Consider the following 25,591-nt stretch of genomic DNA (forward strand, 5'->3'; position numbering starts at 1 on the left):
ACAAGACACCACTTTTCCATCCATCTCTAATACAGTTTGGTTGAATAAATATTTGTTTGTTTTGGAAGTACAAACTAGGTGAGTTTATTTCTCTTCCAGAGTGCAAGTCAGCATCACCACACACTTGGCAGTTAAAATGGCATCCCTCCTCTGATCTGCCTAACAACCTCTTCATCTGTTGTCTCTTCTTTCTCTTTTTCACGCTTTTTGTTCCAGTCTTTAAGGCCTTCTGGTAGAGAAGTATCCTCATCCAAACTTCCCGTCCCTTCAACAAATTCTTCATAAGTGGACTTCTCTGCAAATGGTCTTGGGCCAAGCAAGTCTACCATATCGCTTTTATCAAGCACTTCCTTCTCCAGTAGTCGTAGGGCAACCTGCAATAGCAGCAAGTTATGTCACACAGAGTACCATCAGTTGTCTCCTCGCAGGAGTTTAAGGCAGTCTGGGACAACATTAATTCAACACAGATAAATTTGATAAAATAAACAAGGTGCTCAGAGTTTACTTAGTACCCAATTTTCCTTTTGTCAGAATTTATGCGGCGTATCTTTTTCTTCAAATCCTACTTAAAAGGCTTGGCAAAACACTCTATGGGCACTGCTACTGTTACTTGTTACTTTAGAACAAGTCTTTCTGTGCTGCCAAAAGGCTCCTGATGCAATGCATTAAGCTATAGATCCAAACAAGTATTCTTTGCCAAATGTTATGAGCTAGACAGAGCAGTGTAAAATACTAATGTATATAAAGCACATGTGTAGTTCATAACCTTCTTGGGTCAGTGAGCATTCAGTGAAAACAATGATCTACTAAAATGCCATTCACCAAATCCATACAAAACTTTCTTCTTGTCAATAAGCATAACAGACAGGTGCCCATCCTGGAAAGTGACCTGTTTGCTGTACTGGGCTTTCTGGTAAGGAGGAAAAGAACACGCGCAAGGGTTGCCTCAACTGCAGCAAGGCAGATCTCAAGCAACCCGTGCGCATGGAAGGAATTTCAAAAATAATTCAGATAGAGGAAATATTGCATACCTCCTTTCTTAGAGATCTTCCAGCCTAATCATTTAGAACCTTTGTACTGACTGTTAGGTATTGTGTTTTTGTTGTTGTTTTTTGTGTGTGTGGTAGTGATTTTTTGTTTTTATTCTTTGCTTTGCTATTTCTTTTTTTTTCCCCCCTCTTCATTCTGGTCTAGTACATCTAGTACATCTACATATTGACACCTACTTTAGCAGGTAGACAGTTCTCCCCAACTTCACAAATGAATACTGAACATTTTAGCAAAGAGAATTTGGCTTCTAACTTACAAGCTGGTGCCTGAAAACCATCACAATACTCACCTTTTCTACTTCTGCTTTCTTCTCGGTCAGAAGAGATAATGTCCTCTCATAAGCAATGTTAATAAGTGACCGAACTTCTTCATCTATCATTCTGGCAGTTGCCTCACTATAGGGTTTCTCTAATACCATGTCTCCTTGACGAGGGAGGTCAAAGGAAATCTGCCCAACTTTTTCATTCATACCAAACTGGACAATCTGAAAGTAAAGGGGAGATGGTGACATTTTAGGATATATTGATATCAATCTGGTAGACAGAATTGAAATTAGGAAGTCATTAAACCTGCTGAAGAGAAATTCCAATCTTTTTTTCAGTGTTCTAGACCTTTCTGGAGACAATATGCTTAATCAAATGTAAGTCTATACTTACTATTTTCTATTTAAAACTGAACAAGAGACACTGATGGCCAGATAAAAATTAGCACTGCCAAGCATTTCATTAAATGTTAAACTTCCAGAACTGAGAAAATAAGCAATTTACCAAAGACCAGCAAATTGGTGTGGTTTGGGAGTGGAGGATAAGGGCAATGTGCTGTAAAGGGGAAGAAGATCTCTAAAATGCCTCTCTTGCTCACCTTGCAAGCATCTTATCAAATGACAGCTTTTATGTTGATGCAGGAACAAGAATAAGCATCTGCACAGTACAGAGCTGCAGTTAGATGAGTCACTACATTCTTAAGATTTCATATCACTTAGCTGTGCTAAGTTAATATGGTACAAAATGTCTTAACCGACAGCAAATAGTGCCCAAGTACAAGGTTTTCTGGATTTACATATACATGTCAATCCCAATTGTGTCTTCAAACTGAGCAACTTTAGTAGCATCAGAGAATCAGGTATATGCAGTAAACTAATTTTTTAAGTAGAGTTCCCACATGCGTTTGAATGCAGTGCAGCATGCATGTTCCTCTAAGGGGTGGAGAATAGCAATCAGCTCACTGCAAGACTACAATATAACAGTTGAGTCATCAGCATCTCTATACAACAGCAGCATAATGTTTAGTCACATCATCTTTTACTGAGGTAGGCTTTTGACATACGTGATTAAATCACGTCCTTTACAAACATTAGTGTTAAGCAGTAGAAAAGGAAAACAATAAGAAAAATAAGTATTACTCAAGCATATACCTGAGCATATGCACTCTGTGTCACCTTCTTCAAGTCATCTTGAGCACCGGTTGTAATTCTTCCAAAGAAGATTTGCTCAGATACACGTCCACCCAGTGTCATGCACATTCTGTCAAGTAGTTGCTCTTTGGTATAAAGATACTGTTCTTTGGGTAAATACTGAGCATAACCCAGTCCTTTACCACGAGGGATAATAGATACCTACAATCAAAATAAACAGAATGCTAAATAGTGTTTGAAAAAAAAATGTTTGTTGGTTTGACTTAATTTAATATCACAACCTATACCATACTCACCCTTCAACTTTAATTCAGACATTACTTCTGTTTACTGTTTGGCCCTCATTGTGATTTATTCTTAAAAGCCCTGGCTAGCTCTAAACTGGGATAACAACTACTAGAATATCTGGAAAAGAAAGGTAAGACCACTGTAACACCTTTTGCAAAGACTGCATGGCATTTTTAAAATGTGTTAGTTAAAATTCATAGTTCTTTCAGTAATACATACTGGGCTTTAAGTACTCCAGAACAGATTTCACATTTCTCAGACAATTCATCAACAGAATTCTGAATAGATAGCTTCCATGCTTACTAATATTCCTCTTTTGTGCACTAAGTTGTAGATGAAAAATTTTAAGCTTGAAAGCTAGATAACATTCAAAACACAACATCACAGCAGGTTTAAGAGATTGGGCTGTTCTCCCTTATTTTCAACTTGCCAAGCTATGCAAACTCAAATCAGCTTCTGGATGACCATGTTTGTAGCTGTATTCCTGAAGAGGTGTGCACCTGCACAATCTGCTAAGATTAGCCTAAACACTGCATCTCAACTAAAAGCCTCTGAGAAAAAGCAGCTTTCAAATCAGGCAGTCTCGTGGGAACATCAAGTTCCTCTCACTTTCCAAGGCCATTTTTACTATAAGCCCCGTAACGCCCAAGGCAGAAAGCTACAAAGTGAAATAAATCAAAACATAACATGTACACAGCCTTTTGTGAGATTACATATTTCAATGTCCTCCCAGCATTGAGGGAAAAGAAAAGAATAGGAAAAAAAGGCTTCCTTTACCTTTAAGAGTGGGTCAGCATGTTCCAAAAACCATCCTGCAACTGCATGCCCTGCCTCATGATATGCTACTGTCTTTTTCTCCTCTGGTTGCAGAACTTGAGTTTTCTTTTCCAAACCTTTATAAAAGAAATTTGATTAAATCCTTTCAGACATATCTTTCTCCACTGGAATCCCTCATTTCCATTTAGAAACACAGTCAGCAATACTTACATGCCACATATATACTCTACTGAAGAAATTAATATAAAACAAAACTAGCAACTTTTAGAAGTGTTGTCTCTGAGGTTTTACAGTAACCTTGTCCCTTATTTTAAAGCTGCAGTTCTTTAGAATATTCAAGTTTGTATATAAAACATCTGCTCTTTAAAAATCCAGTCATTTTCTAGATTTAAACTTAACAGCAGTTAAAAGCATCACTCAATTCAAACAACTACTCCTCCTGTCATTTTGAATAAATTAGAAAGTGTCCTGATTGAATGTCTATTTCTGCTCCTTCTCCACTTCAGAAATCAGCAAAATAACCCAGCAACTTATTTTCTAAATCTTAAGTATGTTTAGGAGGAAAGACATAGCCTTTAAGATTCTTCTTACATAAAAAGTGCCTACATCAACAGTGTTGATGAATAACACACTTACCTCCAATCACTCTTTCAATTGCTTGCTCAAAATGCTTTTGGTTTATAGCATCTGAGAGATGCCGTGCAGCAATTAATGCAGCTTCATTACAAACATTGGCAATATCAGCACCTACAGGCAGGGAAGATATAAGTTACTTATCATTTTTACCAATTTTCTTTGTCTAGCATAAAAACATTCTTATCTATGATTATGTTTCCACAGATTCTCACACAGAATAGAATTAAAGGTGACAGACTCCAAAGTAATTTGTTACATGTACATGGTTTTTTTTTTAAGATAGATTTAACTACACCCACTATGATGATAAGCTGTAGGATCTTGCTCTTAGATATACTGTTATTGAACAGAGCTTACAATCAGCAAGGTGCTGATTTGTACATCAGGTTCTATTGCACCTTCTGTAAGCTCTGCCTGCAACAGGTTGCACTGCATTTAGCCTCATTTAGACTTAGAGAGACAACTTTCCTACATATGGTTCGAGTACAGCTCAGACCTTGACATGAAAGGAATCATTTCAGAGACACACGACTGGCTTCAAGCCATTCACTTCTTGTTAGCTTTATTTATGGTAATGCTACTGATAGTTTCAAAACAAGCAAAAAAAAACATCACTGCAGTTGCCAGAGATGTTGGCAATCAGATGTCAGAAAAAGTTTTATTAAAGACCACAGATAGTGAAGAATTCATTATCAGTCAACACGGGTATTAAATGGATTATGATAGAAGCCAAGAATGTTGGTTTGCACATTCATTTCTAATTCAACAAAAGGTCACAGTACATTTTTCAGGGAGAAGACTCTACATTCAGAAATTCAAATTACCCCCATAGAATGTTCATGCAAACTACTATGAAACAGTTTGCTTTTTTGGTATGTTCAAAGCATCAAAAAAAACCATATTAAAAGGAAGATCACAGAATCACAGAATTGTAGGGGTTGGAAGGGACCTCCAGAGATCATCGAGACCAACCCTCCTGCCAAAGCAGGTTCCCTACAGCAGGTAACATACCAGTGTCACACATACCAGTGTTAGCAATGAGAAATTTCTGGGGTGCTTCTGCTGAAGACAGAAGCTGGTATGTTGTATGTCAACCTGACTGAGGGAGACAAACTCAAGACCCTCAGAAATCTCCCGGCTGCCCAAACAGGAAAAGATGATTTCACATTGTTCCAGCAAATAAAATAAAGTAAGAGAGCCAGATTGGATCAAACACAAAAATAAAAAGACAAAATGAAAAATAGAAATAGTATCATAAAATATCTACAGCAGAGAACAGTGATACTAAGAGTTACCTACCTGAAAAACCAGGTGTTAGCGATGCGAGTTTTCTTGCTAGGTTATCTTTATCTAAGACTGTATCTAATTTGAGAGGTCTAAGGTGAACTTTGAAAATTGATGCTCTTCCTTTTATATCTGGAGGGCCTTGAAAAATTAAAGAAAGATACATCTTTACTTTTCATAAGTAAATCAGTGTGCACGGAGAATTTACATATGTAAATAGCTAGTGATTTTGGTAGCATTCTACATAAGCAGAATTATAGTGATGCAAATAAACTTACCAATGTAGATCTGTCTGTCAAAGCGCCCTGGTCTCATTAGAGCAGGGTCTAAGATATCTGGCCTGTTAGTACCTGCCAGAATTACTACATTCGTGGTGGTATTAAAGCCTGTTGAAAAAATACAATAAAATTCTGTGTAAAGGTAACTGTCAAGAAGAACAAATCAACAAACTGTTGACTTTATGGGGCCACAACAGTACTGACAGTTAACAAAAATGATCTTAAATAGTTCCTTTTTCTAGAACACCGTCCAGCTTTTCACAACAAGCAAAAAATAGCCTTTGGCTCTGCTTTCTGTAGTGCTGTATCAAAGCTTACTTTATCTACAAAGGACAGCAACAGATTAAGTTCCAAGTAAACTGCAGAACCAACATGGTTAGCTATGTGTACGTCCATATGCCTAAATATATTTTTAACACACAGACTGCTATCATGCAATTTTATTTTTCACTTATTTAACTTTGACAAAGTTATCAGATGCAGAACAATTGCTCTTCTTCCTGAACAAATTTTAGTAAACATCAGGCTGCAGCAAAATGAGTCACCATTACTCATCCTAGGAAGTAAGCACGACTCATTTTAGGAAACACTTGCTTCCTAATACAAATGCAATTTGTATTTAAAATCAACCCAGTGTTGGTTAATAGGTCTGAGAAGTGCACTAGTTCTTTCATTTGTGTTCCTCCCTCTACTACCATCTGCACACTTACATCTTGCACCTAAGACTGCAAACATTAATGCAGCGATCGATACAGTGGGTACTTCAGTCACTAAGGACTTATGATTAGATCCTTGTCACAGTAATTTAGAAATTAAATATTTACCATCCATTTCTACTAGAAGCTGATTGAGTGTGTTCTCTTGTTCACTTTGTCCTCCAAAGTTGCCTCTTCCTCTCTTCCTTCCTACTGCATCTATTTCATCAATGAAGAGGATGCATGGGGCATTTTTACGAGCAAGAGCAAATAAGTCTCGAACCTTCAGAGGAAACAGAATGTGAAAGAGTTAGCCACTATTTGACAATGGTGCTGGGACTGTTGAGGCAGTGGAAGGCACACCAGTAATAACACCATTATCACTGACTGCTGCAGTAAGATCCCAAATCACCCACCAGCTTCCAGTGCAATACTGTTACACTGCAGCTGCCACTCAGAAGGAATCACTGATATGAAGGCCCTATGGATGACAGTTCCTTTCTCAATCCATAAATTAAGAACATAAATAAAACAAATTAAAAGCCTTAAGAAATTACCATTTTCCCTGAACAATTACATCTTACATACTGACACTAAAAGCCTATGAAGATTTAAGGCAATCTCTCTTTCAAGCTCTTTTTCAATGCATAGTAGAAGCAGAAATGAAACACGAATAAGCACGCTCTGACATGGTAGTTCTTTGGATCAAGGAAATAAAGGCTTCCAGGTTTTCCTGCAGTTAGGACAAAGTGCTGTCGCTCTTACAGTGAGCTTAAGGCTTACTTGTAAGTGCTTATTATTGTACTCTTACAATACTTTCTTCATAAATACTGACTCTCAGTCATCCTGACTCTCCATTACACGGGCTATGAAAACTGAATTCACCTCCCAGTATTTATTTTTCAATTAAATTAACTTCTAGAAGCCTGTAAAGATGGCTAGCACATGATATCTATAACCTGGAAGTCCTTCCTCCCCCCAGTAAGATACTGTCTACCAAATCCTACTGTAATACTTATACCACAAACAGGCTATAAGATGCAACATTACAACATTCTGCTCACAAAAATACCAGGACTTCATTAAAACCAGCTCAGCAAGTTCACAGATGTGAGTGATATAATTGGAATAATCAGTAAATTAAAAAATACAGAAGAATTACACACAGCTCAGAGCTTTAATACTTCATACATTACAGACGGCAACTAGAATAGATGTCTCTAAAAAGACACGTAGGGTACAGAAGATATGAAGTGGTGCAAATTTTGGACAGTATGCCATGTTGTGGAAACTCATTCAGATTTGTCAACAGAGTTCGAATAAAAGTACGTTGAATAAGAACAAGAAATGTGACGAACAAAGAAGAAGTGTCAGGTGTTCAAAGTGAACTCCCACCTTTTGGTCTGAAAGAGTGATCCAAACTAAATAACTATTTTTCAGAAGTAACAGAACTAAAAGACCACACAGGAACGAAGGCTCTTTTCCAGCATATCGTAATTTACAATTGATTAAGCATCACTGATAAGTCTTATTTACCAAATTCATAGAAAATGAAACAAAACCACTCTCTCACAATGTACTGAAAGGTAACCAGAAATTATCAACAGTGTTGAAACATTCACAGCTGAAGGAGCAACTGTTATGTCAAAGGTATCACTTAGTGCTAGGAGGCAATAATTAGACCTGCACAAGTCAAGACAAAAAGGTTAACCTACTTTGCTTTCGGGCTTTTCAGGTTTATGCTAATAGTTAGTGACAATACAGCTTGAGTACCATTAGTATTCCTAGACATCTACCACCTTCCTGGAGGATACAGATCTGCTTCTTTTGTTACTGTCTCCTAGTGAAGTCCTTTCTATGGTAGGCTTTTTTCAGCTCCCACTCATCCTATTGACACGATCACTATCTTCACAGCTTTCAAACATAGTCACCATATAAGTTTTTTTTACCACCATGTTATCATTTCTTACATGTATTTCCTTGCTTTGTCTATACCCTTTCCCCATCACAGCAGTTCCATTTGACAATTTCCTTATATATTTTCAGTTTCACTTGGCATCTTCATTGGAACCTTCCCTCCTAAACCAGATTCCGCATTCAAATCTCTAAATGTCCCCTGTTCCCTCAGTCGCAGGCTCTATACCAACCAGTGTGCCTCTCACCTACTTCCCTTTTCTCTTTACAGAAGATCTAGAATTGCCTGCCTTCAACCATCATCTCCCATCTATATTACTGGAAGAAGTACTTCAGAAAATCAACAGAAGAACTTAAGGTAGCAGGAGGCATATACTCAAACAGAAAGCTTAACCACAAGCCTCAAATAAGTCCAACCACATGAAAATTGCAGATTTTGACACCTTTAGGAATTTAATCAAAATTAACTTGCCTGTGAATTTTCAGAGGACCTAAAACTGCACGTATCTGGTAAAGCCCATTCCCTGTAAAATTTCAAATTCAAATCAAGATCCTAAAGCAACTTCCATTTCACGCTCAAAAACTGTAGCTAATAAATTTCAACTCAAATTCTCCAGAACAGCGTCAGCCTGAAAATATACTTTCTGAGGCTTATGACAAAATGGTTAAGAGCTTGGTGAAGGTATGAGCTGTTGGAAATAGGGCATAATTTTGGACATTTTAAGGAGTTCTATTTTTCCAGCTTTACAAAACACTTCCAGCAGCTTGTTTCTAGAACATATTTAATCGGTAGTTCTGCGTGTCCTCCTTTCCAAGGCACGAAAAGACAGACTTCAAACTGAATGTCTGAAATATAGTAGTAAAAAAAAATATATTAAAATGGAAGTGCTGGAACAGAGCTAACACTTTCCACTTAAAATAGCTCATTAAAAATGTATTAAGGCAGAACATAAAAAAAGTATGATATATTTGATTGTTTAAATCACCTGATCTCCAGAAATTAAAGCATTAGCTCCATAATCCACGAGCTCCTATTTCAGTCAGAAGCTCAACTGTGTGTCCCAGACAACTACATTCAAGAGTTTGACACTACAAAGAAAACAAAGGTCTTCAGAGAAATATGAATGATTTAGAGCAGAAAAAGACACCCCCATAGCAGCAGCCAAATAAGGTACGTATTTCTGACCCAGCTAGTGTGTTTACTTTGGAGCAGAGCTTGAAGACAGCTTTGTTCTGGTTTTCTTTTTTTTTTTTCCCCCCCTCCAAGTCTCTGTAAAGAAGTAGACCCTTAGGGCCCAGACAACCTATAATCAGTACTGAACTACATTTCTTCCTTTTATGAAAGGCAACTCTATGCTTCTTGTATTTAGGCAAGCATCTAATATCACTTACAGGGTAACCTGCATAGATTAATAACTTAAAGATTAAAAAAGTTATTGATTAAAGCCTGAACCTATCATCAAACTGTCCACCAAATTTGACAAAGACTCTTCAACAACCACCACACATAAAACAGCAAGGCCAAAGACTTACTCGAGCTGGACCCACACCAACAAACATCTCCAAGAACTCTGAGCCATTGACTGTGATAAATGGTACGTTAGCTTCTCCAGCAGTAGCTTTAGCAAGAAGTGTTTTTCCAGTACCTGGAGGACCTGTCAAAATTGCCCCCTGCAAGAGAAACAGACATTTTCCTTATGAAAACAGTGCAACTATACCTTACTTACAGATCTTCTACATGGTAAAGCCATGGTTTTCCCTTTACCACAGTAAAAACGGTAGAAGAAAAGAGACTGAAATTTCATCTGTCATTTAAGCCAGCATGAAGAAAAAAATAGATACAGCATTTTCATGTTGACTCAGAATTATAGGGACAGTGATTTCTTCATCTAACATTTAAAAAAAAGTGGCCTGTTTCCAGCTGGGCTGCCACTACAGCATAGTCAAAAAGTGACAGGCAATTCTATAACCATTACAATACAACTATGGTAGACAAGTACCCTGTGTATAATTTCTAACTTATACAAACAGATGAAATACTCTATTAAAAAGTTTTCTGGCACTATAGTTATTCTGTTGGCATTTAATGTCTATTATTTTTTTTCCTGATTGTGAGAAGTTAGAAAGTACTGCCTATATAAATGTTCATGGTCCAGTTCAAATTCCTGAGGATTAACAAAAGAATCAAATCATCATCTCTTAAGTCATCACTTCATTACCTTTGGAATTTTTGCTCCCAGATCCTCATATTGCTTGGGATTTTTCAGAAAGTTAACAAACTCCATTATCTCTAATTTGGCTTCCTCACAGCCAGCTACGTCTTTGAATTTGACATCTATCTCATCCTTAAGGACTTTGGCTGTGGTTTCACCCACACTGAAAAGTCCACCCATTCCACGTCCTCCTCGACCTAAGCCTGCAGGACCTCTTCTTAATGTGTACAATAAAGAACCAATAATAAGGATTGTAGGCAGCAAACTCAGGAGAAACGATCTGTGGAGAAAAACAAAAAGCAGAAAGCCAAGCATTACAAAAATCCATTACTGAGCACAGCATGTACAAGACATTGGTTTCATCATAAGCAAACCTAAACGAATTCAGAACTAATAGTCTAGCTTGCAAAGATATTGTAAATGTTACTCTACAAGATGTTCACACTGGGAAATAAAATACATTTGAGAAGCAAAAAAAGATTCTGATTTACAGATGTCAAACCGACCGAAAAACTTTTTCTAACTGTAATTAAGAGCTGAAATTAATTTTTCATTGCTGTCCTCTCTTACACTGCTGGAAAATATAAATTGAAACACTTAGAGGGTAATACATTCCTACTCTTGATACTTAACAAGCAACAGTTTTGTCTTTTTTCTTTTTTAAACCAACATCAAGTGATAGCAGTAAGTACACAGAGAAAAACTGCATTCCCTAGGAAACAGAAGCAGCTCATTTTACGTGCCCTTTAAAGATGAATTCACAGGACTTGGATGGAAATGGTTGCTTTAATCAAAGTGAGCTGTATTAGGTAACGTATAATCAGGATACACTACACCTTCAAGCAGAAAATTCTCAAAAATACATACTCACTCTTGGTCCCCTAAGTCTTTCTCAACTTCTAAATTTCCTTCTGTGTTTGTTTCTCTGTCCCGAGGCTACAGCCTTGTTCTGATTACTCAATTGCCCGCCATCTCACACGGTCTGTCCTCCAACCTCCTAGCACAGCTCTATAAGAGCTGAAAATCCTAATACTAAACTAGTTCTCATTATCACAGCATTGGAGCACTTCATGGCTTTTTCTCTGGAAAGAACAGTTCACAAGACATTCTCTCAACTCTCAGCAATAATAAAATCCTAAAGAGACAGGAGTACTACCACAACTTCCCACACAAGATTTTCATGCTCTTGCAAAAAGCCCAGATTTCTGGGATGAAAAGGAAGAGCCAGATATTCCTACACTATGGAATTAAACAGATTCTGAATCTGTGATCATACAGCTGCTGCTCAGCTATGAAAGACCTTTAAGGGATACAAATCTTAAAGTACTGGAACCATTATTCCCTAACGGGTTAGCAACAATGCCATACATCAGATGTGCTATTTTTCTTAAACAACTTGCTGATTAAAAGCATGATTCATCTTCCAGCTCCCGCTAACAGGCACAATAATGCAATTCCCTTCATCACCAATACCTTGCCTTTTTGCAAGGCCTCTGTCAAATTTACAGGCAGAAAGTGACGTCTTTTACAACTCAGTCAATAGACTGCAGTTCTGAGCCACATTTTGTTCTCTCAAAAAATCCCTGAGCACCATCTCTGGAGCATTACTGCTGTGTCTTGCTGACTCCTGCTCTAGTCCAGGCCACCTAAAGGGCTTCTGTGAAGGAAGGATTAGTTGTGAACAGAAATATGTATGTACTGAGATTTTTACACAGATAATGTACTGAACAGGTCCTGTGTTAACTTTCAGAAATAAAGCCAAGATGACTATTGTTGAAACTAGATGATCATCGTGGTCCTTTTCAACCCAGGCCATTTTATGATTCTATGATTGTTCTGATAATACTGCCACCCAGTGTAGCATAGGAGGAATGTCTTACAACCCTACTGTAGAGACAATTTCTCATCAAGATACTTTAAAAACAAAAACAACAAAACATGCTTCTTACCCATCACTCTCTGTTGAGTAGACTACAGGCAGCCTGTTCTCCACTTCTATACCCAGGTCTTGCTGTACAGTTTCAAGATTTCGTTCGAAAGTGTCCACACTACCGATATTAAACCAGACATACTGCTAAAAAAAAGAGCAGAGATCACCACAAAGTGCCCTATCCCACCTCAGCTTAGTTTTAAGCCAACTTCTAGCACATACACAAGTAAACGTTAGAAGATAATCAGACCAAAACATCATTTTAACGTATCTTATAAAGTACGTAACCAATGGAAGATGCATCTAATAAATCTATGGTTTACCAACTTGGACACTGTGTTTGTCATTGCCTCTACAGAAATCACACATCCAAGTTTTTGTGCATTATAAGTACACTGAAATCCTGGCCTTTCCTCCATAAAAAAAATGGAGGGAGAAAAATTTAGAATATAATAGATAAACAGGTGTTTAGAAGAGAATTACACAATCAGAATAAAACAGCACTGAACCAGCAAGCACAGCAATCATACAACCTACTATTTCACCATAAGATCTCAGCCTTCCTGACTAAGAAAAGCAATTATATACATTTGGAATTCATATTAGCTTTAAAATAAATTGTATTCACAAAAGACAGTATGAAGTTATTGTATACCTGGAAAACAATCCAGATTCTACTTTGAAACACAGATGAGATTGGGTCTGTTTTGTGAGAATCTCCCCTTTTGCACCATGACCTGCCTGACTTGCCCTTCCTCTAATGCTGGAGGAAAAAAAAGTAACCCTAAGTATTAACTGATTGAGAAACTAAGGCAATGGATAGTATGTGGGCTAAAGAGTAGGTGAGTAAATAAGTTGCACTGAAATCCACAGATGAAGTAATTGCTGCAGATTTCACTCTATCCTGGAGGGACCTGCAGTTTCAGAAAGTCAATTAAAAAGCCCAACAAAACCCTAAACAAACAACCTATCACCAATTAAGGTAATGACGTAAAGCCTCTCTAAGCTATGAAACAGTAAAAAAAAAATATCATGACGATAAGAGTCAATCACCTGCACAATGAGAAGGTCTGAAGCTGGCAGAGATGGTGCTCAGAACAAAAGTTTTCATGTTTATGCATATGAGCATTATGTTTATTTTTTGAATGGGTCTCAGCCTGCAAGTATTATTCTTCGGAGAACTTTTACCTTCATCAGCTTATTCCTGGTTATGTTACTAGGAAAGTAACTCACTGAAAAAAGTGCATTTCTCAAGAATAAGAGCTAGTAGTTTAGCTTTAAAGATTGCAGAATCAAACAGAGAAAATTAAAAGTTTCCTTATAACTAACTATCTAAAAGCAGTCTGGGGAAGAAAAGATCCAAATGCACATTTAAGACTGGTATATTCTTGAGCTGACAGTAATTAGAAATACAGAATCTTCAATAATTTCACACTCCTTCTGTCCATATATTTGTATTAAGAGCACGGTGCAGGAAAGGAACTACTTGGTTATGTCTTGCTATAAACCTATGCCATGTAGAATAATGTAACAGTAAAGCAAAAAATATATTTAAAATTAAAAGACAATTAATGCTCCTAAGTTCTCTGCATCAAACTTTATCAAAAGGCTGCCTTGTTCTTTCTAAAGTCTTGTGTAAATGTATTAGAAACATTTACCCATTCGTGAGGAGACTTTCCTGGCACAAAGATCACTCTAACAAAGCGCTTGTTCACCACTTCCAGTCTGTCCACCTGTGGAAGGAAAGAACAAAACCTGTCACCTGTTAAAGTGTACAAACTCTATCTATTCTTCCATCACAGCTAGCACAGCTGCATACACCAGATATGAACCTGTTCTGTTTTCTAGCAAGAAAAAAAATAAGTCACATTGTAGATCAGGATGGTTCCACAAGACACCATCCTTGTCACACAAATTATCCAGTTTTTAACTCTATTTAAGATAAGCTCAAAAGTTTCTAAGTAAACTGTGCTGTTTCAGATGTATACAGCAAATTTCACACTTCCACATGCTTTTGCTTGGTAGCTCTATTTAAAAAAAGAGAAATATCTCAAACTAGCCTTAATCCTGATCACGGCTAGAAATAGTAAAAGCTCCTCCCCACTCCAAACTTGCATCCTAGGAATGCCATTAACTAAGAAAGTCGTCTCAAAGAATTTATTTGATTTAAACATAATTTAATGACAATTAAATTAAATTGACAAATTTATGTCAATAATTAATGACAAATTAAATTTAATGACAATTAATTTAAACATAAATTAATGACAATTTAATTTAACTTCATTAATTCCAATGTAAGGAAGCAACTACACAATTGGTAAACAATGAATATTGGCACAGCAGAAATCAGATGGAAAGGATGACTTCATAGCCTTTCTTAAGGACAAAAAAATAAATAAAGAACAAATCCACCTTCTCTCAAATTAGAGGTAGAGTGAGGTAGTTAAACAATACTACTGTTTTACTATTTCAGTGGTCAAACATAGAAAGTGATAGGCCACATAGTGCTAAACTCCTTCAGCAGCTTCCAAACTTAACTCTGCTCTTACAATTGTTCCTGCTAATATAAAAGACTTCCTGTACTGCCACATTAAACACAGGAACATCCATAAGTTACCAAGATAATTTTGTAAAGGTAACAAATCAGAAACTAAAATCAAGAATCAAGCTGCAGGTTCACAGATAAAAAATGCTAAGCTTCTTATTTCACAGATAAAAAATGCTAAGCTTCTTATTTTAGGATAGAAAAAATGTCAAATTCCTAGTTTCTTGTGTTTGACAGTGTCTTAGAAGGTTACAATTGCTAAGGAAAATGAAAGAGTAGTTTAGTTCCATTTCTTCTGCCTCTTTCCATCCAATAAATGGTTTCAGCAATTTTTAAAGTTTTAAAACGAATTACGGTTCTACAAGTCGGGTCTGAGCTGCATGCAGGCTAGCAACACTTTCCTCAACTTACCACGTGTGAACATTTATGGTAAAACTCATGCAAAATACAAGCTAAGAAGCCACTTAAGATCTGATCTGACTTCAGGAAGCAAGACTACCTGAACATCTTTGTTATGGACAATGCGTAACCCCAGCACTGCTGATGTTTTTCTCCCCACTAACTGGTCAGGACTATGGCAACCAACAGCTTTTGACGAATACGTTTTTAGTTTATTGGAATATCCAGACCATATCTTATAGAGGCCGAGAGACTTCATTTTACGCAACAAGCTACTTTCATAATGCTCTTCTGCAACCATGGTTCAGACCTCATTAACTGTTACTGATTATTTCTTTTTTTCTTTTTAACTGAGCTAGTGTCTTAGCTGCTGTATAAGCATAACCAGTATGCTTCCATTCCACAAGATGTACACAGTTGCCAACTAAGAACAGAACTTCCAGATGCAGCCTGAGTAGAACGGTAGAAGCATAAAGAGCAGCTCTGCATTGAGCATTAAGACAAAGAAAGGTAGGACACAATCTGTTTAGCAGTTTATCACAGCAACAAAGGTGCAGGAAACATGCTGTTAACTCAAAACCCCATGTCTGGAGTGCAGAGGAGGAAGCAAGCCTGTGCTTTTCTAACCTGCAGGAGAAGCTACAAACATGGAAATAAGAGAGCCCAGCATTTGTGGCTCCTGAGGTGGAACAGGCCTGTATAAAACACTCAAAATCCTGCACTTCAGGGCATCACCAACCTATTACTCCAAGTGTGGAAAGATGTCAAGTTACACAGAGATATAGGACACTGATGACAGAACTGACTGCTCCAGAAGTAGCTCTACGTAAGAAGGAAAGAAGAAATAAAAGGAGAAAGCAAGTAAGGGAGACTACTTTATAATATGGTTAAGCCAATTCACTGCCCCTGAAAGGGATTTTTTCATTTCCCCCCCTCACCTGTCTGTTAGCACCACTGCTACTCAGATCCCTGGTAATCTATTAATATAAGGAATGAAAAAACAGAAGTCCTCCCACCCCCAGTAGGGCTAACGGAAGTATTTAGGGTTAGGAATAAGTTCGTCCTCAGGGCACGTGGCACACCTGCTTAAACCATTAAATCAACAGTAAATCCATCCTGAGAACTGAAGCCACACTGCCTCTGAATTAGAACACTAGCTGTTCAACCGAGAAGCTCTACTCTGAGTTGTCCACTCCCTCTGTTTTCTTGAACTGACACAAGCCTTCATACAACCACCTGGAACATCAGACAAGGAACTGATGAAGATGAAAGCTAATCCCTTTCTCTCGAGCGAGCTCTCACTGCACAGCTACAAAACAATACAAACACAAGCAGGGAGGCAGAAAGGAGCGCCTACAGCACACTGATTCGTCATTCTGATTCCCTGCTACTCACCACTCCTTTAGAAAGGTAGTTATTAACAAAGTCTTTCCAGGTGATTTCTCTCCCAGGGACTCTGAAGAAGAAGTAATAAACAACCATCGTCCAGAAAAATGAACTTCCCACTACGTACATACGAAACTCTCTGACATCCCAAGGAATGTCACCCTAGGGGAAAAAAGAAACAAATTTTAGAATATACAGTACAGTAAGTAAACAACAGATTCCAGTATCCATTTGAGTTATCTTCCCTGCGTTCAAGGTTACCACGGAGAACATCAAATAAAATTATATTTTGCCGTATTAGCATGTTTCAGTTGCTTCAGATATAATTGAGGAGTGGCAAAGCTGGTGGAAAAAACATTGTTTCTACAAACAGTAACTGCACAGTCTTCATTTACGAAGTACTTTAAAAGAAAGTTCTGTCATCTGTTATACGACCTTTCCCCTCCATTTTAATTTTCCCTGCACTATACACAAAGCCTACAAAAACAACAAAAAAAGAGGGGAAGAGAAAACTTACACACCTCCAGTAAAATGAGGGCAATATTCTTACACTGTTAAACGCTATAATCTTTGTGCTATAGCTAATGACAGTGAGCATATATTACAAAATTAAGCTTATTCAAGTACGCCATCAAGGTCAAAATGGCTGACAGCAAACTTGTTAAGCTTGTTTAACATTTTCATTTATATAACATGTCTGACATTTTCAGACAAAATACGAAACTCTTAAAAGCCTGAGGCTCCACTACAGAAATACAGATTATGAGCAGCCGTATTCATATACCTTAACATTCCATTAAGGTTCCTGAACCAGTTAAAGAGTTGGATGCCTCTGAAGGTACATGCAAACAAGTATTTATGAAAGGCAATGAGTGGGAGTGCCACCTAGAGCCGGTTACTACGAAATACAAAGCACAGGAGGCCTAAGAGGAACTTAGGCAATCAGAGAAATGCCCCTAGAAAGCAAAAAAGCACACCAGGTTACTTCAAGACAGTTAATATCAAAAAGAAAGATATGTTAAGGTCAAGACCTTCTGCAATCTGGTCCACCAGTTAGCATCTTCTTTCTTGCCGCCTTTCTTCCCACCACTGTTGCCTCCCCCGCTACCAGTCCCACTTGGCTGTCGGGCACCAGCTTGCTTTGTTTCTAAGGAAAAAAATAAAACAACAAAAATCGTATCTTTATATTTTATAGCAATCTCACTCTAATGTTAAAGCTAAAATAAAACTAAAGAGGCCTGCAAAATGAACTAGTATATGATGCTTCAATAATCAGAGAGAATGGAACTACACTTTTCTGTAGAAAAAGATACTCCAATTGGCAGAGACATCTCTATCATACAGTTTTGATCAGCAGTGGAGTCTGTTAACTGCATACCTAATGACACTTTCGGAAAACGCTACCAATATATAACAAAGCACATTATGGAGACTGTGTGAAATGTATTTCTCCTACACTAATCCAAGACATGCAAGATTATCCTCAGCTTAAAAAAAAACAAAAACAAAAAAAACAAAAAAACAAAAAACAACAAACCAACGCCAACAAAACAACACCTCACAAACTCTAAGCAGCACCACCTCCCAGAATTCACCTCCCCCAGTCATAATATGCTCTTCTTGAAGGACAGACTTCACTGATACCACAGGTGGGAGCCCTGTTTAATAATCCAGAGACAAGCACAGCACAGCACCACGCTGCCACACCAGCTCTTCTTTATATGTGCTTGGTTCTCAGCTGAAGAAATGGTTCTGGATTCCCATCCAGAAAGACAATTCTGCCTATTCCATTCAACAGAAAGTGTTCTAGCTAAAAGAAAAGTTGAGAACTAAACACACAAAGTATCTGAACGCATGACTATACCAACTAATAGGAAACAGGAAAACTAGAATTTAAGGACAAGCACTTCAACAAGAGAATGACAGAAAATGAGTATTATTTCAGAAGATACACAATGCATGAAAGCAGAACATTTTAAAAAGTCAGCTTGTACTTTCAAACTAATCTAGTACAGAAATATGTTCTCTGAAAAAGAAACAAAAAGAGTCCAAACCCAATGTTTAGCTAGAATCTAAGGTAATGAATAATATAATGAATACATCCTAAAAAAGAGAAGTGAAATCAAATGGCTATTTGTACCTTTTGTTTCTCCAGCTGAACCTTTAGTTGCATTTGGTTTCTTCCCATTGGGAAAATATTTTTCAAATCCTATCAAGAGTTAAAAAGCAAATAATTGTTTTTTAGTTTACAATTGTAACATTACATTTCAGTAGTCACAAGTTGAATGTATACAACGTAAAAAAATAAGTAAGCAATACATTCACTGCAGAATATGGCCTTGATCTTGTCCTTTTGCTGAAGAGCTCTATCGGGTTCCCATGAATATATCTTATACTATTGATACTGAAAAACTCAGTATCAAAAACTTAATAGCTTAAAGCTGTCCTTTAAACCAGAGACAGACAAGCTTAGCTCAACAGAAAATAGTGCTGCACAGTGCTAAGTTGAGCAAACTGCAGTCAGCTCTGTTTGTGGCTGAAAATACTATAAATCACTGCTCCACCTCAGGATTAATGGCTGATTAATAAAAGAGCTTACTGCCCTGTACACAATAAACTTAAGCGGCACATGAGCATCGTCCTCAGCAGCCTGCTTCACTCCAGTGATCAAAGCTGCAGTCACCTTTGGGAGGTTGTGAGAAGAGCCTTCTGCAAGCAGCAATGACACTTGCCAAGACTGTCCTTCTGTCAGTCGTAACACCGGTGAAAGCACTTTCATGAGGCTGAAAGATGAAAAATAAACGTAAGCAGCAAGAAAATGATGCACACAATGCTGAGGCACTTTTTGTGAAAGAACTGCAACCCTTTCTTTGCAGTTAAGATCCCCTTGAAACCAAAAGGAATGCATCACACAATATCTATGTCCAGCTAAGAAACCAATGCGGGGAGGAACGATGCTTTAAGAGTAAACCCAAACTCCTGTGTAGGTACAGATCCACATTAAACCACTGCAGCTTAAGCCAGTAAGAGTGTCTAGTGATGTTTGCCATTTAAGTGCAATGAAGGAAATATAAGCATTTTAAAGTATTTAGTTACAATATCTAAAGCTTTCTTTTAAAAATGAAGTAGAGTGTAGTGTCATCACACAGTTCAAGCTCCCTTTCTTCAAGGACATACTTCAGGCAAAAGAAAATCCAAGCTCCGCCATCCCCCCATCCTGAAAATTCACAATACTCAGAACAAGACAGCAAACATCCATCTAGCCTAAAAAAGCCTGGACTACATCTATGAACTAAACCTCAAAGTTAGAATCCCTACAATTGTTAAAATTGGAATATAGCAGTTTTAAACAAAACCTGTGCATAAAGAAAAACATGAAGGGCACTGGATCCCACACCCAAATTACTCTAGGAACACTGGCATATTGTCACTTCTGATTCTCCACAAGTCTTCTGCCTGGGAGCTTATTAACTGAAGAAACAGACCACACCTACTGTGAGCAGTCATCTAGTTCCACCTGCTGGAACCAAGAAGAATGCCAAAGTGTCTTTCTAGCTTGCTTTTGCAATAGACTGTGCTAAGAAGAATTCCTTGGCTGTTTGATGCAGCCATTGCAGATCCTTGACATAAAGTCTGATTCTGGAAATTCAGAAGGATATTTTTCATGTAATGCACATACAACATGAGTAGCCTGGAGAACAGCTTACTTAGAGAGCAGCTTCCAAGGTCAATGTGTTATCACCTCCACCACGAGCAATAGCACATGTGCTCTTGGAAGAGGCTTTGGGACAACTGGGATGAATCTCTATGGGCAAAAAAAGAAAAAAAAAAAAAAAAAAAAAAAAGAAAAATAGAGCCTGTCGCTATCTTTACTTCAAGTGTCAACAGGCAGTGAATGCAGCAACAGATGAAACTGAAAGCCATGTCCAAAACACTGGCTTCTGTTCTATGTTGCTGGCCTCCTATAATAACAAACAATTAAGATTTATTCCACAAGCTCAGATTGCTTTAACTGGAATAACTGGAACGTTTTAATTGTTTTAACTGGAATGAACGTTACTGGATACTCCCGTCTCATTAGAAATAAAAGGTAACTGCTTGTTTTAAATAAAAGTCTGAGTAAGCCAAATCCAACTGCCTGGCGTGGCAGGGCCAGCATTGGCTTATTACAGCCTTAATTCACATTTTTATCAGACTTCAAATTGGAGAGGGAGGGAGGCATGCAGAAAGAGGGAAGAAGTAGCTGACACTGCTTTGGGGGCAGACCTGATGAATACAACTGGTTTATTGCTGGACATTCTCGACAGATCTATCAGTAATAACTTGACAAGCAACTATACATTTATTATGCAGAAGTGAGTGTTTTAAAGTTGATTTTGTGAGAAAAGGAAAGAACCACCTTTACAGCACGTTCAGAACATCACCTGACTGAGTGACAGCACGCTTTTATGCTACGTACTGACTCATCAAAACCTATTCCCTGCAAACGCAGTTTCCTTTCACCATCTCATTCCAGAAAAGCAGAAGTTTGTAGAACCACACTGCAATGGTAATGAATACTTTTTGACAAGGTAAACCACCAAGATGGAAGCTGATCGAATTGAGTCTGCTACAAGAGCTGTCCTCAAGTTGGCTGCCTGTGGAAATGCCACAGCAACCTCAGCAGTTGGAAGCACACCCACTGCCCAAGGACAGGGAAGGCAAACAGCACACATTTTGACAGGATGCTTAGGTAGCACAGGGACTGTTCTGGGCTAGGTACCAGAAACTGCCCAGCTTCTCCCAGTCAGACATGAAAGAACTGTCACAGCATGCAGAAAGAGCATGCACACGTGTCATAATTTTTTTTTTCTTCAGATAAATGTGACATCTTTCTAAAAATCGAGACTATTTTAAATAGAAATTCAAGCAAGCAAGTCTGAAGCATACAGAAGTCAGTTTTACAACTGTAATACCTCAGAAATGAGGTGACAGTGTTACTGCTCCTGAGTATAACAAACACAGGATCTGTAGCACCTTCTGAAGGACCTTCTCCACAATTCCAACCTTAAATAAAATGTGTAATTTAAAAGAAAGCAGAACTACTGACTTTGCAGAAACATTGTGACCATAATCCATCTTTGTTTGCCTTATATCAAGGATACCCAAAGAACAGAAAAGTCACACCAAGTTATGTAAATAAAGGATCAAAAACACAGTAATTCAGGAAAGTTACAAGTTTAAAGCTTTATCCATATACAAGTTCCAATTTATGGTTCTTAAAGAAAGAAAATGCAGTCGAAAGTTATCTCCAATATCTAACCGTGACTGATACTACATAAGAGCATGTTGAGGAAAAGAAACCAAGCTGGCAATAAATAAATAAATCTAATTTCAGATAAGTTACTTATCTTGTTTTGCTACCCATAGAAACACATGAATGCTGGAACGAACATGAAGTTCTCCCCATAGCACAGATATAGAATCATAGCAGCTTTAAGGTTGGAAAAAACCACTAAGATCTCCTAGTCCACATCAATCAATCCTCACCATGTCTGCTAACCCATTTTCCTCAGTGCCACACCCGCATGGTTACTGAACACTTCTAGGGACAGTGACTCCATCACCTCCCTGAGCAGCCTGTGCCACAGTCTCATCACTCCCTGAGAACAACTTTTCACTAATATCTAACTTGAATCTCCCCTGAAACAACTTGAGGTCATTCCCTCTTGTCCTACTGCTAGTTACCTGGGAGAAGAGGCTGACGTCCATCTCACCACAACCTCCCTTCAGGTCGCTGCAGACAGCAATGAGGCCTCCCCTCAGCCTCCTCTTCTCCAGACTGAACAATCCCAGCTCCCTCAGTTGCTCCTCATAAGGCCTGTGCTCCAGACCCCTCACAGCTTTATTGCCCTTCTCTGGACACACTCCAGAGCCTCGATGTCTTTCTTGCAGCAAGGGGCCCAAAACTGAACACAGCATTCGAGGTGTGGCCCCATTACTGCTGAGTACAGAGGGATGACCACCTCTCTGCTCCTACACTATTTCTTCATTCCCAATAAGAATCCATCACACTCTACCGACAGTAATGAGAAGCAGTCTTCAGACAAACTAGCAGCAATGCTGTTTTACTTTTTTTTTTTTTTTTTTTTCTCTCCTAACCATGACCACACAAACACAATTCCACCATTTACACTAGAAACTCACTAATCGGTAGAACAAGTCACTAACACCCCTGCGTGCATTCCTCTCAGAGACATCCCTCCCCGCACGGACAGCCCAGCAGACAAGGAGCCACAGCAGCTCTCCCAGCTCACCACAGTCAGATCCAGCACTTCGCCTAAGCTATCGCTGACGCAGGACAGCAACAACCACCTTTTCCCAAGCGCTAACGCAGACCTGTAGCCAGTTCCTCCGAGACGTCGGGGCCGAGCAGGGTAACGCCCACCCTACAACCGAGCCGCCGTACGAAGGGCCGACGGCCGCCCAGCACCACTCAGCACTCATCGCCCGCCTCGAGGTTCCCAACCCGCACCGCGACGTCAGCTCACCGGGCTGACCTCGCGCCCGCTGCTGAAGGTTCCCCCGCCGGGGCCCGGCCGCCGCTTCCGGCTCCGTATTTACGCCCGCTCCCCGTCCCCGCACCGTTCCGAGGGCCGGCACCGGGCAAACGCGGCCCGCCCCTCCGCGGCCACCGACGGGCCCGCGCGCACACAGAGCCGCCCTGCCCGCGGGCCGTCGCTCACCTGTGCCGGGCGGGGCCGCGGCAGCGGCAGGCCTCTCCCGCACAGCAGCTGCTGCAGCAACACCCCGGGCAGCCGCCGCCGGCCGCCCAGCGCCAGCAGCAGGTAGCGCTGCGCCATGGCCCCGACGGCCGTTCCCGTGGCCGCCGTTCCGCCGTCACGCCGCCGCTCCGCCCCCGCGCGCTACGTCCGCCTCCCGGCGTCATCGCGTCACTTCCGGCGGCCGCAGCGCGAGCTCAGAGCGGAAGATGGGCCGCGCGAGGCTCCGCCTGAGGGAGCGCCCGGCCGGGCGGTGACGTCATCGCGTGACGCTCCCCGGCGCGGCTGAGGCCCCGCCCTCCCGTTTGCCGGCCGGCGCGCGCTGCGGGCGGAGGGCTCGCGCCGCGTCCTCCCGCCCGAGGAAACGGCGGCGGCGGCGGCGGCGGCCATGAAAATCTGGAGCTCGGAGCACGTCTTCGGGTAGGGGGTGGTGAGCGGGCGGTAAATGGCGGGGGAGGGAGCGCGGCCGTAGCTACCCCGCTGCGAGCGAGCAGCGAGGAGGCGAGGCGGCGAAGCGGCGGGGGCCGTGGAGGCGTCCTGTGCGTCCCCGCCGGCTCTGTGCTGGAGCCAGGGCGGTCGTTATGTCGGGAGATGTACGAGCTCCCGCCACAAGGAGATATGAACGGCCCGTCCTGCCGTAGTGGGGCTGCTCCCGTCCCCGGAGTTTGCGATTACCGAAGCTTGATGCTCTCTAAACTTTTTAAATAGAAACAATTCCGTATTGAGAAGAGTGTCCGTAACAACAATGCGTGCTAACGAGCTGCTGGAAGTAGAAGGGGAAGCACAGGCTTAAGGCTGCAAAGTCGATCACAGAATGATGGAATGGTTTGTGCTGGAAGGGACGTTTAAGATCATCTAGCTCCAACCCCTGCTATAGGCAGGGGCATCTCCCGTAGACCGGGTTGCTCACAGCCCCATCCAGCCTGGCCTTGAGTGCTTTCAGGGTGGGGAGACATTCACAGCCTCGCTGGGCAACCTGTTCCAGTGTCTCACCATCCTCACAGTACAGTCTCTCTTCCTAATATCTACTTTAAATCTACCTTCTGCCAGTTTAAAGCCGTTTCTCCTCGTCCTGTCACTACCTGCCCTTATAAAAAGGCCCTCCCCAATGGGATGTGGTTTCTCGAAATCTGTTTCTTTATTTTGAACTTCCTGATTGCTTTTATTTATTTATTTATTTTTGACTCCAAGCTGATAATTTCTGTTCTCTTTTATTTGGTGTGCTTATAATTACAGTAGAATTTAAATTGGAATGGACTTCTGGCGTCCACCTATTCCAGCTTCCCTCTCAGAGCAGGGCTCACTTAACTGTGGGGTTTCTTTGTCAGTTGAGTTTGGAGGCGGGTGGAGATTCAGCAAACTCTGTGGTCATCCACCCTGATGCTACATTTTTTATACAGTTAATTGGAACGTCACACGTAGTAGTTTGTGACTGTTGCCCTTTGCCCTTACTTCTGTTAGTCATGGGTTAATCATTCCTTTCTTTGTTCTCCATAAAGGAATATATGTTGTTTTCCTGTTTGCGTACTAACACTTCCTGATGGTTTTTCCAAGCATCACTTAATTCTGAAGGGATATTTGGGAGCTTGCAAAGTTGTACAGCACATGCCGTGTTAAGAAAGCCGGAGCCCTGATTTAGGGTTCCCAAATGCTTGCAAATAAATCCAAACTAGTCATAAATGATTGTCTCCTCTTTCTTCAGGCATCCCTGGGATACAGTGATCAAAGCTGCTATGAGAAAGTACCCCAACCCAATGAACCCATGCGTAGTAGGAGTAGATGTCCTCAACAGAAGCCTTGACAACCAGGGGAGGCTGCACAGCCACCGTCTGCTCAGCACAGAGTGGGGATTGCCAAGTATTGTAAAAGCGGTATGGTTTGCTGAGGGTGTGATGCATTTGTGTGTCATCACGTGAACTGGCACTGAATTCATCGCCCGCCTCGAGGTTCCCAACCCGCACCGCGACGTCAGCTCACCGGGCTGACCTCGCGCCCGCTGCTGAAGGTTCCCCCGCCGG

General features: G+C 40.2%; 1 protein-coding gene across 1 annotated transcript; it reads right to left on the minus strand.

Annotated features, from left to right (window-relative positions):
* Positions 1-131: 131 nt before the first annotated feature.
* On the minus strand, positions 132-23,654 carry AFG3L2 (AFG3 like matrix AAA peptidase subunit 2; the record flags this gene model as incomplete). The annotated part of the gene is made up of 17 exons (XM_079533736.1): positions 132-374; positions 1,340-1,534; positions 2,465-2,665; positions 3,530-3,645; positions 4,166-4,276; positions 5,465-5,590; positions 5,728-5,835; positions 6,552-6,705; positions 9,870-10,007; positions 10,556-10,829; positions 12,499-12,623; positions 14,138-14,212; positions 16,822-16,974; positions 17,844-17,959; positions 18,953-19,021; positions 19,496-19,595; positions 23,538-23,654. 17 exons carry the CDS (start codon positions 23,652-23,654, stop codon positions 132-134), a joined length of 2,421 nt encoding a protein of 806 aa, XP_079389862.1.
* Positions 23,655-25,591: the final 1,937 nt, after the last annotated feature.

Source organism: Tetrao urogallus (genome assembly GCF_951394365.1).
Source record: "Tetrao urogallus genome assembly, chromosome: 3".
NCBI classification, from domain to species: Eukaryota; Metazoa; Chordata; class Aves; order Galliformes; family Phasianidae; genus Tetrao; species Tetrao urogallus.